This window comes from Cucumis melo, chromosome 11 (genome assembly GCF_025177605.1).
Source record: "Cucumis melo cultivar AY chromosome 11, USDA_Cmelo_AY_1.0, whole genome shotgun sequence".
In the NCBI taxonomy this organism is placed as follows: Eukaryota; Viridiplantae; Streptophyta; class Magnoliopsida; order Cucurbitales; family Cucurbitaceae; genus Cucumis; species Cucumis melo.
In genome coordinates this window covers 3,962,364-3,980,731 of record NC_066867.1, presented here as the reverse complement: position 1 = coordinate 3,980,731, position 18,368 = coordinate 3,962,364, and the positions used below count along the sequence as shown (strand labels likewise).

The window sequence follows — 18,368 nt, the reverse complement described above, 5'->3', positions numbered from 1 at the left end:
GAGGCATCCAATTCCAATTCCTGTCTCCTCCAAACAAGAACCCCAATTAATGGACTCAGATGCCACTACAATTTAGTTCATATTCTCTTGGAAAGAAAAATATCCAATTCCACTGCAACTCCATAAAGATTCCATAATTCTCTGGCGAATTCTCCTTTCCACGACAACATCGCCGCATGAACTCCGAGACAGGCTCTGAACCCCCTAGGTTAACAGTAACCTTAACATGGGAAAGATCTCCCAACTCCATTGTTTCTCTAACATGAGATAATGGACAAATTTTTTTAAGGTAGCGAGAACTAGAAATGAGGAAGCAACAAGTCACAACACAGTCTATCAAATTCACCATCCTTTCAAAACCAGATGAAGTTCGAGAATGATCGGTCGAGCTTACATTATATTTGTATGTAGCACGGTATTGTAATAGTCATGACCGTGCATTCAAGTGTGTGAAACCATTCCATTTTCCAATGAGAGAAAGCTATAGCAAATACAAAACCGAACTAAATCACTTTAGACCCAACCATAGGGACTAAAGGATTCTCACTACACATGATAAAGTATAAAGTATATCCAATTAGCACTTTTTATTTGCAGACCCTATCAACCAAATTAGGCTCTGATGCTTGTACCTGAAATATCGGTAAACCGCTTTAGTACCATGGAATACATGTTCTTCACTGACTACTCAACCTGATATGATCAATTTAAAACAATTCAAAGAACATTTTTCATGGTAATCTTAATGTACTTACCTCAAAATTTGGAGATTGTGATAAAAGGAACTGAGTTTCCTTTGTTTGCTGGACAGTTAGATCAAGTTCTATACTGCCATTTTCATTGCTATCTTCACATGAGGGTCATAACCAGTTAGTTCAAAATCATCTGCCACAAAAGAATCAATATCCTTCTTCTCGGGATTTATCTTCAAAATCTACAATAAGGTAAGATGTAATATCGAAAATGGGAGGTTAGTAAGCGCTAGCATGGAAGAACCACGTAATTATAGTTCTCCTACTTACAGGGAAGGGTTTGGGAAGTTTCTGAAGTTGTTCCTGCAATGGCCTCACATGAGTACGGTAAACATGAGCATCTCCAATCACATGTATGAAGTCACCTCGAGCAAGACCTGCACATAGAAAGGATTGGTTGTTTAGAGTAACTAAAAGTATAGCTGTAGGGGAGCGAAAACCACATTACTATTGTTCATAATGTTTAAGGAACCTTATATTGATGAGAAAAAATCTCAGTTCACAACTTTACTAGATTGCCACAAATAGGTGTATATACAAATAATTGCATCGTTGAAAATCCTGGTCAACTCCGAAATAATTTAGAAACATAGTTTTTTTTTTTTTTTTTTTTTTTTTGTATGTTCAGGAAACATTAAGGGAAGACCCAAAAGATTGCAAAACAGATTTTCAACAGGAAACTAAATAAGAAAAATTAAAATTCTTAAAAGAGTGCTAGTTTTGTACGAACATAAAGCTGTAGACAAAACCAAGTCCAGGAAGCTATCGCAGATTTAAAGGGCACGTTTATAGCACTCAGCCCATAACATTAAAAAGAAACCTCGCATACTGGCCAACCAAACTGTCTTCTTTGTACCAAAATTTAAAAGGGAAAAAAGTTCGACAGCAATGCAACTAGGTAATTATAATTTAAATGCTTGGCCATCGCTATAGTAGAAATCAAACTAATAGTTAATATGGAGTAGCATACCACAAACATGAGCAATCATGCAAGTCAGAAGAGCATATGACGCAATATTAAATGGAACACCAAGGCCCATGTCAGCAGAACGCTGATACATTTGACATGATAACTCCCCATTTGCAACGTAAAACTGCAAAAAGCGATCAATAGACAATGTTAGGGAAATGAGTTGTGGGAACATAGGACACCATGCATTTGAGTCCAACCTGAGAGAACATGTGGCAAGGAGGAAGTGCCATCAGTTTGAGATCAGATGGATTCCATGCAGAAAGAATGATCCTCCGGTCATCAGGATTATTTTTTATCTTGTTAATAACATCTAGCAACTGATCAAATCCTTGACCAGTATAGTCAGCATGCATGTCCGTATACCTGTAGAAGAAATGTGGAAAGCATTAAAGCTTAAGTCCTGCAATAAAATAAAAACAAACTTCAAAGGGATCAATCATCAGAAAAATCCACGAACCTAGCACCAAAGTGTCGCCACTGGAACCCATATACAGGTCCCAAGTCACCTTCCTCCCTTTCTCTTAAACCGATACTACGATTTCCAAAAAGGAAAAAAGGAAGGGAAAAGAAAACAGAATTATAGCTTAAACTATATATTAGAAAACTCAAGTTTCACTAGTTTCTTATTTAAAAAGTCAAAATTTAAATGTATAAGCAATTGCCTATCGAGGTAATCTCTGGATGCGTTGCCATCCCATATATGAATGCCTTTCTCCTGAAGAACCTGTTGATAATGCCAAACTTTAGGACATAATGCAGATCAACTTGTCCAGGAAAAAAAGTTCCCATGCAGCCACTTAATGAGGCATCCATTTAAACTCCTTCATACTCTTTATTTATTCTTAATAATGATGTATACTTGCACATGTTATTCCTAGGACGCAAGAGTTTCTCTTTCCCCCAAAGTACCGCTTGAAGGTTATAGGAAATAAGGACAAACACATAAGCCAAAACAAGAAGCAAAAGCCACTAAAAAGTAATTGCAATAAGTGACCATTACAGTAAAAGGGCTACAATCATTTGTCCTTGCAGAGAATCACACCCCAAAAAAAAACCATCAATGAAATTGTTTTAAATAAAGAAAATATAAAACAGTTCAGAAATGATAGCATAGGAATGTTTCAATGTATTTGTGTTCTCTCAGTAACAGGAAATATCTATCTTTATTTCCCTTTCTTTTAATGGAAAGCCACATACCGTTCAATGAACGAAAATATGCTCAGGCCAACCAAACAGGAAACGGACCCCCAAAAAGAAGTCATAAATTCAAAGGAAGAAAAGAAAAAAAGCTTTAATGCTTGTGAATAAAGAATACCAGAATAAACCACAAAAAAAACACTAGGCCATAGACTACAAGGGTGTACTTAAAATAGGGAACTTGAATCTGCTTCTCCAAATGCGATCATCAAAAAGCAATCTACTAAATAACTTTTCTTCAACCTCAGCGAATGAAGTAGTGAAAGAGTGACTTCTCAATCATAAAGTAAAATGACTGCCTTCACCATCATAAAGTAGCATCCCCTCCTAAGAGTCACAGTAAGATTACAAATTTCCTAAAACCAATCATATATCTTTGTCATCAAGTGTTATCTCCATAAAATTTAAATGTATTCTAGCTTGATTATAAAGAACATAGCAATCTGTGTTGAAGTTCCATGTGCAATCAACCAACAAAAAAGGTAAGTGCCAAAATTTCTTCAAGATTGTGACCTTCCAGAACTTGGCAAAGAGAAAAGAACGATGAAGAAGATGGAGTCAACAAGTGAGAAAAAACCTTTAAAACAAAGCACACCAAAAACTTGAGGGTCCATGTATGCTTGAAGAGGAAGACCACGCAAGAGAGAAACAAGGAGTCGAGGGAATATCTACAGCTTTGTTAACAAATAAAGTTCTAATATAAAAATTTTAGGAAAATAAGTCCCCTAAAGAAAATGGTATCCTGGTACCCCAATAGAGTGATTCTTGAACCAACTAAAATCATAACAGGCCAGAAGATATGGTGTTTTCGCCACTAAGCCAAGCAAGGAAAACATCCTAATCACTTAGTTCCCAATTCCTAAACCTTCCTTATCTTTGAAGCCTTGGAAATTCTGACTCGAAAAGATGATAGACGAAACAACATGGAGGAGGGGGGAATACAATGCCACCAACTAGTAAAGTAAAGCTTAAAAGTGCTAGTGATAGAGATAGCATAGCATCTTAATTCTTACCTTTGCATTGGTTGAACCACTAATGAACCAAAGAAGTTCTTCAACCACCCCTCGCCAGAATACTTTCTGAAGGATCAAACGGTAAGGATATATGTCAACAACAGAACCATGCCCATATATGATGCACCAGATTATTAGAAATTCAATATGGGAAATAAAACAAGAAAAGGGAGTGTTGATATCATAATACAGCTACAAAATAAATCAAAACAGGAAACCAGCACATGCCTTAGTTGTAAGCAGTGGAAAAGTCTTGCGCAAGTTGTACCGCATCTGCACACAGATACCAGGAACAACACAGAAACTTGTACACACATTAGCATTTAAAGTAGAGCAGCTGGTATAAAAAATAGTTAAATAGACATTTTAAATAATAAGATAACGTTACCTGGCAACCAAATTTTGACAAAGTACCTGTTCCTGTTCTATCATCCTTAGGAATACCATCTGAGATGATTTCTTGAACAAGTTTTAGGTACAAGTGCTCCTCATGCCTCTCGAAAATCTCCTTAGGTAGGAAAGAAAACTTCTTAGCTTCAATGTTAGAAAAGTCAGGCTTGTTATGAGAGACCAAACCATTGTTCTGATCAATGGGAAGTTCAGCTGAGCTCCTCACACGAACATAACTATTAAACGAATATCGCAAGTTATTTTCAACCACAGGAAAAGATGAGTACCATGGTTGAAACATCGACTTATCAATAGCTGGTATGAAGGTGTCACATTCAATATTTGTCTCAATTTCAGTAATGTGGACAGCATCACATTCAGGGGCATTCATAGCTTCCCTGCATCAAGAACACAATAAGTGCAAAGAAACAACTAATAGTACACTAAGGGAGGTCAGGAAAACAAGTGCACACCTTAATATTTCACCACCACCTATAACAAACACCTTCTCAATTGACAAACAGTAAGGAGAAGCTGCTAATAATTCCAAAGCAGACATTATACTACCACATATTATAACATTTTCAACAGTTGCAATGTCAAAACTTCCAGAACGAGTCAGAACAACATTCAGGCGACCAGGTAGTGGTCGATGCTCGGCAGGAAGACTCTCCCATGTTTTACGACCCATTAGAATTGCATTCCTTTTCCCAGGATCTGATGTTGTTGTGGTTATGTTTTTAAAAAACTTGAGATCAGAAGGCAACCTCCATGGTAATTTCCCATCCTTACCGATACCCAAATTTTCAGTAGCAGCTACAACAACTTGATAAGTCCTCCGTGGATCAGGTAGTGAATTGACATTGGCAATGCCATTAGAAATTGTCAAAGGATCAGCGGCCATATTAGAACTAAAAGCTTGACCAAACCTAGATAGTGGTGACTTCAATGATTTTCCCCCACACACCCAACTTCCACGGAAGTGTGGTAGAACCTGAAATTCAATAAAACCGAAAAAATTCAATTATTTGGAACATGATCCAATGATTAAACATTCAATACTCTTTCTTTGAAATCAAAAACACTTCAATTTCGTTAAAAATATCACAAACTTGTCATAAACTTTAAAAACTTATTGGCTCAAATTAATGTGGATGGAGATTTATAACTCTCCATACACGGATGCCAGAGGACAAAGAATAAAACTTGCAAACCAAAATCTAGAAAATTTTGAAACAAATGAAATGGTTGCTTCACATTATTGGAGGTGAAGAATTAAAACCAAAACAACTAAAGAAGAAAATAAATCAATTTCTAAATAGATTTTCCTAATTCATCTTTTCACAAACAGAAGTTTGACGCATGTCCTGAATGTTTCTTCAATTAAAAGAGATCAAAACAAATTACTTCTATAATGTTTAACCTAATTTTAGGCAAAAGGATATTAAATTAGAAAAAAAAATGGAGTTCACCATTCAAAGGAGAGGGATTTAGGTAAAGTTAGAGATCATTTCGTCTAGGGCTTACTTTTCCAATTGATATATCTTTTGGTTCAAAAGAACTGAACATATTACCTAATATATTCATATTAATTATTCTACCAAACAAACGAAAAACACTAAAAAAAATGAACCCACTACCAAACCCTTAGTTTTACAAGAATATAATTCACTAAAAAATTAAAAAGTAAACAACAGAAGAAAAAGTGTTAAACAATTGTTGCATTGTAATGCATTCTTCTTTTTTCCTTTAATTTACCTCCAGATTCTTCCCTACCCAACAAACTGCAGAGAAAAATCAAATAAGGAACACAATCCTTACAACGCACATTCGCTTTCCATTAGAGATAATGGATAATATCATAAAGAGACGAACAAGAGGTTGAAAAACTCAGACAGACCAAACAAACAAACTATTGAAAAGGGCACATGCAGTGAACTACTCACAGTTCAAATGCAAATCCAGTCTACAAAATGCATGAAGAATAAGAACAATGGACGATCACCCATTTACAGAAAGAAGATTTAACCTCAAACCCAGATAACAAGAACAAGAACAGAAACCAGAAAAGCTCGTTCCCCATTCCCCCACAATCAAATTTCAAAATGGGGCAACAAAATCAGAAAGAAAAAGAAGGGGGAAAAAGAAAATTAAACACAACCCACCGAGGCTAAACGGGGGATGAAAATATTCAACTCGAAAAAGCCTAAGATAAACTTAGGCTGACCTTCGACTGGAAGAGGGTTAGGTTTAGGAGAGGAAATGGGGGTGAACGTTTATGGATTTAGAAGGGTTTTTACGAAATGGGCATTTCTGGAAAGGAAAGAAGAGTGGGAAATCCAGCTGGTAGGGAGTTTTTTAGATGGAAAAACCGCTTCTTTTGTTTATCTGGTTTCGATCTTTTTGTGGTTTTTTAACTTTTTTTGGTCTGTAATGGAAGAGGGTAAATGTGGGAAAGAAGATTTGAAGAAGAAAACAGAGGAAAATCCAAAGACGCGTTTCTTGCTGCGGATTATCGCCGTCTATGATCCAAATTGGAATATTCGAGAACTGAGTGTAGCTCTCTGATCTACTTTCTTTCTATTCTTTACCTAACCACATCTCTTCTTCATCTATTTTCAACAGAAACCCCAAAAGGAAAGTTACAATTTTTCTCTAAACTTATACTTTGACAACATGGAATCCACTTTTCTTTATCTTTTTCTTTTTCTTATGGATGTATCATTTGAATAATCTTTTTTGGAAAAGATATTCTTACATATCGAAACCTTTGAATTTGTTTTAATAGATGTTTGTACCTCCTAAACTTACGCTATTTTCTTTTAAATTCTTATGAATGTTGTACAACTATCATCCTCAAAGTGCTCAAAATTGTAAGCCAACTCCATTATAACTCGATGGTGATTTTGAATAACTAAATCATATGAATTGTTTGAATTTCATTACAAGTTTCAATTTTTATTTTAAATTCTAAAGAATTTATATACTAGAATAAATATTTATTCTAGTGGTAAAACTTAAACATATGATTCTTAACCTAATCATCAATTTGTAGATCTCAACTAGATTATGTTTATATAATCATGTATACGTGTGTTTTCTTCTAAACTAATGGTTAAAAATTTAAAAATTAAATTGAAGGTAAAAGTTACAACATTTTATTATATTGAACTATAGAGCTAATGATTACATAGTTCTCCTTTCGATCAAACAACTAAATCTGAGCTAGATCGAAGTTAACAAAATAGTAAAATTCAAAATTTAGATACTTTGTTCGATTAAACTTTTAATCAATGTTTGACTAAATAATTTCGCTAAGCTTAATTTAGTCTCAGTTTATAGTTTTACTTGTGGGATTAAGCAAATTGACGTACTAACTTAACCCCACTATGGTTTAGTCTTAAAAGTCTCGTTAATAACATATCTAAAATGTAAAACTAAAGAGCGTTTAGTTTAGAGATGATTGATATGATCATTCAAAAAGTTGGATGCTCTACTTTCTCCTTTTTTGTACTAAAAAATCATATTTAAATATAACGTTTTATTCGATGAAATTGTGAATATTTGAAAATGATTTCAAAATTGTGAACATTTGTCATATTCAAATTTTATTTTTGATCGTTGAAAAGCAATTTAGTGATTATTAAAATTAGGAATGTCATTTTCGTGCCATTAAAATTATTTTTATATTAATACAAACACACATGTGGTCTGTGACTTTATTTAAACGCAAACAAGTTAGTACTTAAAAAATCTATATATTAAACATTTAATTTTCCATAAAAACATTGGACGATAAAATTTTAGTTAATCATCCAAGTTCACATGTAATAACCTTACTGCAAATAAATTGAATGATATACAAACCATAGGAATACATACCCTTTGAATTCTTCTCTCGAAAATAAACCCTAACAATAACTTTAATATAATGTTTTCAAATATATAATTGAGACCCTGATTAATGAAATTTATCTTCATATTAGTGGTACCTTTATGTTTTATATTCATGAGTGTTTGAAACAACTTACATGTAAACTCGGGACATTTCATTATACACACCTTGATTAATCTTTTGAGACATTATATTATATTATTGGCATCTTTTATCCAGGTTGATAAAAGAAGAAGTAAAAATAATAATAATAAAGAAAAAGAATATCTTTATAAGCATTGATTGAGTGCCCAAGTTTACATGAAAGTCTCTATCATTGATGCCTTAAAAAAAAAAGTAAGTAAGTTTGAGAGTATTGCCTTCTATCTTTTTTAACTTTATTCAAATTTTGGTTAAAGTTAAAAAGAGTATTAGAAATATAATATTGAAAGATAATCAATAAGAATACTAAATATTAAATATTAAAGTTGATTTGGTTTAAAATCTAAACCAAATATATTTGCCTTATAAAAGGTGGATTAACCTTACTTAAACCAATAGAACCAACTTTCTAATTTAGATATATTTTTGTTTTATCCCTTTTAATCCTAAAACCCTATTTTCAATTCCAAAAGGTACAAAATTTTATTAAATTACAAACTTGGGTGGAGAAAAGTCTAAATTTAATAATAGAGATAGAATTTAGTCCTTTTTGACATAATAAAAATTCATAAATAGTTTATATATGATTTGACAAATCCGATAAACAATCTCATATATAATAAGTTTTAACCCTCTCGAACTCATAGAGATTAAATTTACAATTTAACTAAAATTATTCTAAAAGTAAAAGAAGTTTGTAGTTTGTTCAAATTTCTTTTACTTATTAACTTTTTAGTCCGTGATGAACAATACAAAATACAGCCAAAAAATATACATATTTATCCAAAAAGAACTATTCAATATAGCATGACTAAACCTTTTCTTTCTTTAACATTTTTATGACAATATGCAAACCACCTTGAAGGTTTTATATCTATTTAAAATTTTCAAATCATATTTTAAATTTTGAATCTATATGGTAGGTATCGACAGACTTTCCATTAAGAACCAAATACAACCAAGAGGTAAAACAACATCCACCTAAAGAAATATTAATAACAATGTACACCAAATAAGCTTAAAGATCCAATTAAGGTGAGGAATAAGAAACATTTTGAAATAACTTAATAAAAGGCTACAAACTTGAAGGCAACTTTTCATCGTGATTTCTTTATTTGCCAATAGAGAAACCCATTTTCCTTCTACTTTTGAGTATAACTTCAATTTTCCACTTCATATTTGCTTTTTGTTATCGTTTCACTTGATGAGACAGCTACGCCACCATAAATTAGATATTTAAGTTCTTATGTCTCCTTTTCATCTTAACACACACAACAATAGATAAGAACGTGATCATATTTATTTGCTTTCTGAGTTTACACAAGTTCAAGAAACTGTCTAACTCTAGTCAACATTAGATAACAAAATGATTAATCAGTTGGAACACTCAAACATACATGGGGAAAATGGCCATACCAGATATATTTCCTGACAATAGGAATGGACTCAAATTTCCGATCAAAGATTCTCGAAGAACCGAAGGTGATCATCAAATGTCTCACCATGCCTGATTTTGGACACTGATCCATCTTCTTCAACCTAATGCCAAAGAATCGGTTTCATAGAAGATCAGACAACCTCAACAAATCAGTAACTTACAAAGCAAACAAAATGCAATAAAAGAAGAGAGCTAAGATTTGCTAGGGTGACAGGAAAAAAGAGGAAGGAGTGAATTACCCAGTACTCTGGAGGACGCATCTTGAGATTGTAAGTAGATGCCATACTCATGCAGTAAGCACCAGCATCATGGACAACCAAGCCAGCCCCCTGCAAAGTAAATTTGATACAAAAAGAATGGGTTAATTGGGTAATATTCTAGCTTAATTCCTTTCTTACCCACTTGTAACAAAACTCTATAAACAGGAGCCATCCCTTTTGTATGAAACAATTATTAACATTTTAATAACAGATTCACAATCTTGATTCTTGGATGATTACTCCCTCAGGCTACATAGGCTACATCAAAATTTAATCATGTTCTTAAATTATCTTGGGATATCACTAAGTACATCACGGTCATGACAAGTCCCTAACAGGATAAGATACTACCTTGGGGGGAGTTGGGAGTTCCCTTTGCTTCCCTAAGAAATCTGCAGACTCACAGACAGGGCCAACCACATCAAAAGTCGAGATCTCAGAATCAGGTGGCGTAGGAGCAACCAACTCTATGTGCTGCATCAAACACCAAATTGACAAACAAGTACTTAATGATGTATTTAACAGCCAGAATGTCCAACATTGCAGGCCAGACTCTATTGCAGCACACTCTTAGGAAAGAGTTATACTGATCGCAAAGTGAAGAGCCTATTGGAAAGGTTAATAACATGATCATACAAAAGACTTCGTTCATCTCCAAAGCCTGATGAATATGTCTACAATAACACACGATCATCTACTGGAACACTTACTTGATAAGCATCATAAAGACTAGGGCGGATAAGCTCAGCCATGCTTCCATCGATTACAATAAAGTTTTTAGTCCCATTAGTTTTGACTCCAGTCACTCGATTCACCAAACAGCAAGTATTGGCAATCACTGATCTCCCAGGCTCAATGATTAGATTAAGATTTCGTGAAAGCACCAGCTCTCGTACCTGCATTGGCAGCCACAATTGAGAATTTTTGTAAACCTTTATTTGAAAAAAGCAAATAATTCCATTCACATAACCATCCTCAACAGGCAAGTTATGGCCCCAAGAAAATTTATTTATTCTCAACCCAAGATCAATAAATTATAAGAAAAAGGAGATATACTGTATTAATGAGATCTCTAGGAGTAGGAAGAATGGCTCCAGCATGATAATAATCTATACCAAGTCCACCTCCAATGTTTAGGTAATCAACTTCAAAACCTTGATCTCTGATCTCGTCAATGTAGTTGACCATTAATACTGCAGCATCTCTGAATATGTCCACCTATCATAAAGACCAATGATATCAGTCTTCTCACTAAAAGCCTGGTCATTCATAGAAAATGAACGATAAATAAAGAAAGACAAATGGTACAAGTCTTTGAAAAGAAAAGAACAAAGTTACAAACAAAAGCGAACGAGCATAAGCATAATCTAGGATAAAAGTACATGACAAGAGATGATAACATAATTAACTTCATAAAATGACAACCACAAACAATTAAAACATCTCATAAACTTACACAATTGTGGTACAGTACAGACATTTAAAAGTTGGCTAAATTACAAATTTGGTCCTTATGATTTGAAGAAAGTTAGAATTTATTCCTCATAGTTTTAAGAGTTAGAATTTCACTCTTATCGATCAATAAAACCTCATAAATAGTCTTTATTTGAAATTATTCAGGAGGATTTTATCAAATAATAGAGACTAAGTTATTTCTCCAAAAAATAGGAACCAGATCTGTAATTGTTGAAAAATCTCCAGTCGCATCATATACAAGTTCGATACAATTTTATTTCATAATGCAAGAATTTTGGGCTATACTAACTGAGGAAGTTGTAACATAATAGTTGATAGCGTACCTTGGTGATGGTGGAACCAAGATGGCAATGGGCCCCAACAAGCTTAAGTTCATCAGGATGTGCCTTAACAGCATCCAGAAACCATTGCAACTTTTCATTCCTAATACCAAATTTGGAGTTTTTATTACCGGTGGCAACGTAAGGATGTACCTAAGTAAACATAACACCTAACCATCAAATTATGGAATGATAAAAATTAAAAATTAACTTACTACAAATTACAAACACAAATAGCAAAAATGGAAGCTTCCTATTAGTTTTACTTTTCAAGGTTAGATAACAAAAATGAATGAAACTACCGTTGGTTAAAGTGAAAAGTGAATAGCCAACTTTTTAAACAATAGAGATTAAGAAAATCATCAATTAGAAAACCATTGGGTACTGAGAGTGAGGGAAAGACCAGATAAGGTGGCCTTTCTAACCACACGGCATAATTTTCCCTAAAAAGATGCAGTACTAAAAGGTCTTTGGTAATCTAAGACCAAAGAAAAACCATAAACTTAACGTGGAACCAACATACTATTTGTTTTAATCTCATAAAGAGAAATGTCAGAGTGAAAGGACAGATAATTGTTTGAGGAAACGTTGACAGGAAATGCTGATATGAAACAAGTTTTTGGTCTAAAGTTAACTTCAGCAATAGGTTTTTTTGCTCATTTCATGCATAGACCTACTACACCATATTAAATCTTTTTTCAATCCAACAAGTATGACGTTTGGACCAACTTGTTTGCACTTACACCTAGAGTGAATCAAAATTCGCAACTACGAAATATACTTTTGTTGATCCAAATAGTAAAGTTGAGTTTAGAAGAATAAACTTGACAAATGACAACACTAGGCCTCTCTGCTGTACGTATACATACAGGAAAAGCAAGGAGCTAAAAGACAAGTAGCAGGACCAATTTTCCTATACAATTGTTTAAACATAGCAGGGGAAATTTATTGAGTAGGGGGGCTGAGGTAGCAATTGCTTTGATGAAGTGTACTTCGCAGAAAGGTAACTTATGTCGAAGTCAAATATGAGATATTAACCCCCTTCTCTCAGTAGGCTTATCCTATATCTGCTTGAATACCTAATCCAAAACGAGCGAGAGTTACACTCTTTAGGAGACATCTCAGCATGTTTTTTTTTTCTTTTTTGTTATTGTAGCATGCTTGCTTAGATTTTTTGAAATCAACTTTCTCCTTCCATTAGATTTGTGCATTGCAAGATAATCCACTTCATGAGTTTTTCAGATGATATGACAAGTTGAAGGGTAAAAGCAGCAACACACGTCTAAAATAAATAGTTATTAACTCATACCTGAGGATCCACATCCGGATTAATACGAAGTAAAACATTAACTTTCTTTCCAGCAATTCTTGCAGCAGCTACAATATTATCCAAGTCAAACTCACTATCCACATTGACAAAAACACCTTGTTCCGCAGCTAGAACCAAATCCTCCAAAAGTTTACCATTCCCATTAAAAATACATCTGTTAACCAATCATCAAAACAAAATCAGTTCAAGAAAACTGAAAACCATGGGCCATAAGCTCAAATTGAATATGAATTAAACAATTTCAAGACTAGGGAAGCTTTTCACTTGGTGGGGTCAAAACCAGCATGAAGAGCCAAACGAAGCTCATTTCCACTAACAAGCACAGCTCCACAACCCAACTTCCTCAAATGCTCCAGCACTTTCAAATTATTATTAGCCTTAATCGCATAACCAATGATGGAATTCAGTCCTTCCAAAGCTTCTTTATAAGCTTCAACATTTCTAGTTATCTGGGGTTTGCTGTAAAGATAGAAAGGGCGTTTATCAACAGATTCCATGATGTCCTGCACCTTAATTCCCTCGCAATAAAGAAACCCATCTGAGGATTTGGAGAAACAATGCTGAAATTGGGTCTGGGTTTTAGAAGGGTTTTGAGAAAGAACAGCTTTTAGGGAAAGGGGAGTTTTGAGAAAGGGTTTGTGAAGACGAAATGGAATACGGTGAAAAGGGTTTGAGTTGAGAGAGTGTTTGAGGGTGCTGGAAAGGGAAGGAGAAGGAGAGTAGAGATTTGTGGCCGCCATTGCTAAGAAATTTCTTACTGGATCACCGTTGAGAGTGATTTTGTAAGCATTTAAATTTAGGTTAGTGGAAGGGAAACTTGAATTTCGCACGCTTGAATGACTCTAAAACAACATACAATGGTCAACACCAAAAGCCACTCTAAAAGGTAGGAATCCTGTCCAATCAAATTTGGGATTTCTTTTCTTAATATTTTAGATTTTAAAATTTATTATAAAAATATTAACTTTATATTGTTTTTAAATATATCAACATTGCCAAAAATAGGATAAAAATAGAAAGTTAAAAAGGTTTGAGATAACCAAAATGACATGACCTTCCTCCTAGGAGACTAGGGATTCCATTGTAAACCTCTTCACCCATATATGAAGAAATATTTGAGATGTCACCAAGAACTTAACTAGTAACTACAAAGTTCGTGATTCAAATGCTTCTAGTCCTAAGTATAGTACTAAAAAATGGGGGTTTTAGGACAATTGGATAAATGAGGTGTTTGTTTTGTCCGTTTAAAAAACTCAACCATTAGTTTTCTTAAACTCTTATTCATGACTCCTATTTCACATTGTGTCTTTTCTCTTGCAGTTCTTTTAAGTCCATTGTGTCATTCTCTAGAATTGTTAGCATCTTTAAGTTTTTCTCAACTTCATTCTCTCTAATGATAAACTTTTATGATTCGTTTTTTATTTTTTATTGTTAGTGATTTTTTAGTCTTTTATACTCTTTCATAGTTAAATGAGTAGAGTTATATTAAAAATTGGAGTTTTTTCAATGCAAAACTACTTTTCAATTTCTTACATGGTAGGATCTGCAAAATATGAGTTTTGAAGGCTCAAGATTTCTATATGTGAATGAGGCTTCTGCCTATGCAATTATGCATTGCCAAAGAAAACAAATATAACTTCATACAAAAAATTCCATAGTTAGCTATTAACTCACTCTAGATTCCTTAAAATGTGCATACAAATGTTTCTCAAATACAACAATCTTGAAAGTTAAAAGAAAAATAGATAAAAAGAATATTTATTCTACCATCTGAAGCATCTTTGCCAAGTCTTCAATTTATTCACAAATGAAAAGTAAAAACATTTGAAATTTCAAATGTGAGAAAAACCTAACAATGTAATTTAATTTATTTTGGGCACCAAGTATGTGAGAGATAAATGACAACATCTTCGATCCCCTCAATCCTATCGCATATTAAAATTTAAAATAAAAATTGTAAAAGATGACAAAGTGGGTAAAATATTTACGGGTTCTGATAAAATGAAGCATCTTTGTCAAGTCTTTAATTTATTCACAAATGAAAAGTAAAAACATTTTGTAAAAGATCAAATTTCAAATGTGAGAAAAACCTAATAAATGTAATTTAATTTATTTGGCCACCATGTATATATATGTGAGAGATAAATGACAACATCTTCAATCCCCTCAATTCTATTGGAAATTAAAATCTAAAATAAAAATTGTAAAAGATGACAAAGTGAGCAAAATATTAACGGTTTCTGATAAAATCAAGTATACTAAGATTTTTTCCTTTAGTATTTTTTATAAGAAAGTGTAAAATGTAAATAGTTTGTCTGTTTTTTAATTATTTATAGAAAAGATCCTACCAATTTTAGTAAAAAAAGAAATTGGGAATAATTAATCTTTTAACTAAGAATACAAGAAAATTAGTGATTCCTTATATCTTTGTTTCAAAAGATAACCCACAAAAATATAATTGGAAGCTATATATTTTTTTCAAGTGAAAAACAACAAATCAAAACTTGATACTAAATTGGTTGTGTATGGAGAAATTTGTCATGTTAGGTATACTTGACGCTAGAATTCGCCCTCATCGTCATCCATAGGAATCTAAGAGTGGAAGGAAATAAAATGGGAAATCAAAATGAAATATGAACAACCTTTTAAAAATATGTTTTTTAAACCTTTTGTTTGTGTCATCGTCGAGTGAAATTACTAAATCAACTAAAATCCATGTGTGGTGGTATTCTCTTCTCGATTCTCGATTCTCAATCTGCAAATTTTTTTAATCCAATTTACAACTTCAACTGAACATGGCTTTTGCGAACATCCTATGGGAATTCCTTCTTCAAGGCAACATTTTTTTCCTTCGTTTGAAACATCCTCCTTCTTCTGTGCTTCTATTCTTTTTTTTTTTTTTTCTTATTCTTCTTCTTATCGATTCCATTAGAGCTGGTTGTTAAGCTCCGAGAGAACAAAAACACTGCATCTAGAAATAATCTCTTCTTCTTCCTTAACTTTGCTTATTCTTCGGTGCAACTTTTGAACATTGGAAGAGAATGGAGCAACGTAGTACAATAAAAAAGCTAAGCATTGTTTTTTTTAGAAGTAAAGAAACCCTACAAGAACCAAGACCGAGAGCGAGAGGAAGAATTGAAGAGTGGGAAGATTAATTTCTAACCATAGAAGAAGCAAATTGAGAGGGAAGGTGGGAGAGAGATTGAAGAACAAGAATGAAGATGCGTAAGTGTGATCTTTGCTCCTCTACATGACTTTTTAGTTGTTTTGTAATTCCACTCTTGATAATGTAAGCAGAAAACAAAAAATGGTCAAAACTTATTTAGGCCTTTAGAAATCGATCATTTGTACAAAAATCACATATCTAATTAAGGGCTTTTAAAAAGGTAAAACAATAATTTCATACCATCAAAAGTCTTATAAATCTAAAAATAAAAGCATCCTATTGTTACATAAAACTAGAAAGAACAAAGCAGGGAAAAGAGAGTAGAGAAGGAATGTACTATGCGTACGTTCAATTGTTTAACTCAAAGGGTTCCGATTACCAATGTTTGTAGATTTTATAAGATCTGAAAGGTATAAAGGTTCTAGAAATTAAAAGATATTTGAGGTATGTAATCTTTGACTCATGCGCATGAACACATGCACAAATACATGAAACCGTGTAAGATAAAACCATAGTCGAGAAAAAAATAGTGCAACATATATTTATTGATCCTCTCATGAAAACATCATTTGATAACTTCATATATGTGTATATATAAAAGATATATCAATAACTTGTACGTAAAAACCCTATCTCAATTTAGATTTATTAAAATAAAATAAATCACCTAAATTAATTCTAAAACAAAACATAATATATGTTTAACTCTACTATAATATCTCTCTCTTTTGGATGAATATTATATTTAGGATGCAAATTTACTAAAAAGAATACAATATAATTACAACTACCACCATAGTTTAAGAGGTAAAACACATTGAAATTAGTCTAAATCTGTTGAATGACATAATACTAAATTCGTCTTCACCCAACGACATAATTAAGTTTTTTAGTCAATTATATTAGTGATTTAATTAGATTGTTGCATGGTATCAGAGTAATGTGGTTCGAGAGGTCTTGTGTTCTCTTCCCTAGTTAATATTGATTTCTCTTAAAGTTATATATGTCTAAACTCACACCAAAAATTTAAGTTGATGGATGACAAATATGAAAATGGAGATAGAGAATATCTCTATATATCCTCGTTTAGCACCCAAACAAAGATTCCTTACCCTATTAGAGGCGAGTCGTCCAAGGACATCTCTACCAAAAGATTCATAGACAAAATATAAATCTTGTATAATCTATTTTTATGAGCTTGAAAAATTGTTTTTATCATGATTATATAAATTATTTAGAGTAAATATGAGTATAATTTAATTTATTGATATATTATATATTTGTTTTAAATATTAGATATTCAAATGTTTATCTTCCCATTGTCCAAAATTATCAAAATAGTTTACCTTTAACTTTTTTTTCTTTTCTCCATAAGTCAGAGGTCAAATGTTAAAAGTTCGATCTTCCACCTACAATATTGTACTAGAAAAATGTTCAAATATTGTCTCAAATGAAATTTAATAAAAAAGATAGTAAAAATAACCATAATTATTCAAATTTAATGTAAAGATTGTATCACCTATCTAAGTCATTGAATTCTTAATTGGATGAACTAAAAATGGTTATATATATTAATAGTTTCATACCCATTCCATAAGTTCACATGCCCCACAGCTTGAATTTGTTAGGTATTGCTTTATAATTTTTTTCTCCATTATTAGGACTATATATATATATATATGTAACATAATATACTTTAGGATTAATTATACAAATTACCCTTTCAACTTAGGGTATGTTTCAATTATACTCTAATTAAATGTTTAACATATTTGTTTCTAAAAATTATCTTTGAAGAGATTGTCGTAGGTGAAATTGAATAACCTGACAAAAAGAAGCTAAACTAGAAAAATATGTCGAAGCATGAAATTAGATATAGGATTAACTTATTGAAGTCAAACAAAGGATCTAATTCTAACAACTTGGGTAAAAAACGAAACAAAATTAAGCATCTCATCCTATATATTTCTTAGATAAAAAGGTAATCTATATCTAAGTCATTTTTCCTTTTATAGTT

At 32.6% G+C, this 18,368-nt stretch overlaps 2 protein-coding genes across 4 annotated transcripts; both read right to left on the bottom strand.

Moving 5' to 3' along the window:
* Positions 1-334: 334 nt before the first annotated feature.
* On the bottom strand, positions 335-6,961 carry LOC103499691 (bifunctional dihydrofolate reductase-thymidylate synthase). Of its 3 annotated transcripts, none has more exons than XM_051079675.1 (12): positions 6,491-6,961; positions 4,799-5,319; positions 4,324-4,723; positions 4,160-4,208; positions 3,936-3,997; positions 2,388-2,449; positions 2,183-2,257; positions 1,923-2,088; positions 1,723-1,846; positions 1,023-1,129; positions 756-934; positions 335-632 (listed from the first exon to the last, which is right to left on the bottom strand). In XM_051079675.1, exons 2-11 carry the CDS (start codon positions 5,227-5,229, stop codon positions 824-826), a joined length of 1,587 nt encoding a protein of 528 aa, XP_050935632.1. In that variant the 5' UTR covers positions 5,230-5,319; positions 6,491-6,961; the 3' UTR covers positions 335-632; positions 756-823. The 3 variants fall into 3 exon arrangements, with proteins under 3 accessions (XP_050935632.1, XP_050935633.1, XP_050935634.1); XM_051079676.1 differs by lacking the exon at positions 6,491-6,961 and adding an exon at positions 6,272-6,464; XM_051079677.1 differs by lacking the exon at positions 6,491-6,961 and adding an exon at positions 6,084-6,218.
* Positions 6,962-9,639: 2,678 nt separating this feature from the next.
* Positions 9,640-14,044, bottom strand: LOC103499692 (diaminopimelate decarboxylase 2, chloroplastic-like). The gene is made up of 8 exons (XM_008462740.3): positions 13,450-14,044; positions 13,165-13,339; positions 11,859-12,008; positions 11,116-11,277; positions 10,770-10,955; positions 10,411-10,533; positions 10,039-10,128; positions 9,640-9,900 (listed from the first exon to the last, which is right to left on the bottom strand). The coding sequence occupies exons 1-8, from the start codon at positions 13,923-13,925 to the stop codon at positions 9,820-9,822; spliced, it is 1,443 nt and encodes a 480-aa protein (XP_008460962.2). The 5' UTR covers positions 13,926-14,044; the 3' UTR covers positions 9,640-9,819.
* Positions 14,045-18,368: the final 4,324 nt, after the last annotated feature.

What these genes read in the sequence shown, in the direction of transcription:
- LOC103499691 (XM_051079675.1), bottom strand. Translation starts at nt 5,229, where the DNA reads ATGGCCGCTGATCCTTTGACAATTTCTAATGGCATTGCCAATGTCAAT. An exon ending in TGTCAAAATTTGGTTGCCAG is followed by an intron (nt 4,209 to 4,323) that starts GTAACGTTATCT and finishes ATCTGTGTGCAG; the next exon opens with ATGCGGTACAACTTGCGCAA. An exon ending in CATGATTGCTCATGTTTGTG is followed by an intron (nt 1,130 to 1,722) that starts GTATGCTACTCC and finishes TTCTATGTGCAG; the next exon opens with GTCTTGCTCGAGGTGACTTC.
- LOC103499692 (XM_008462740.3), bottom strand. Translation starts at nt 13,925, where the DNA reads ATGGCGGCCACAAATCTCTACTCTCCTTCTCCTTCCCTTTCCAGCACC. An exon ending in GCTGGTTTTGACCCCACCAA is followed by an intron (nt 13,340 to 13,449) that starts GTGAAAAGCTTC and finishes ATTGGTTAACAG; the next exon opens with ATGTATTTTTAATGGGAATG. An exon ending in ATCCGGATGTGGATCCTCAG is followed by an intron (nt 12,009 to 13,164) that starts GTATGAGTTAAT and finishes ATGTTTACTTAG; the next exon opens with GTACATCCTTACGTTGCCAC.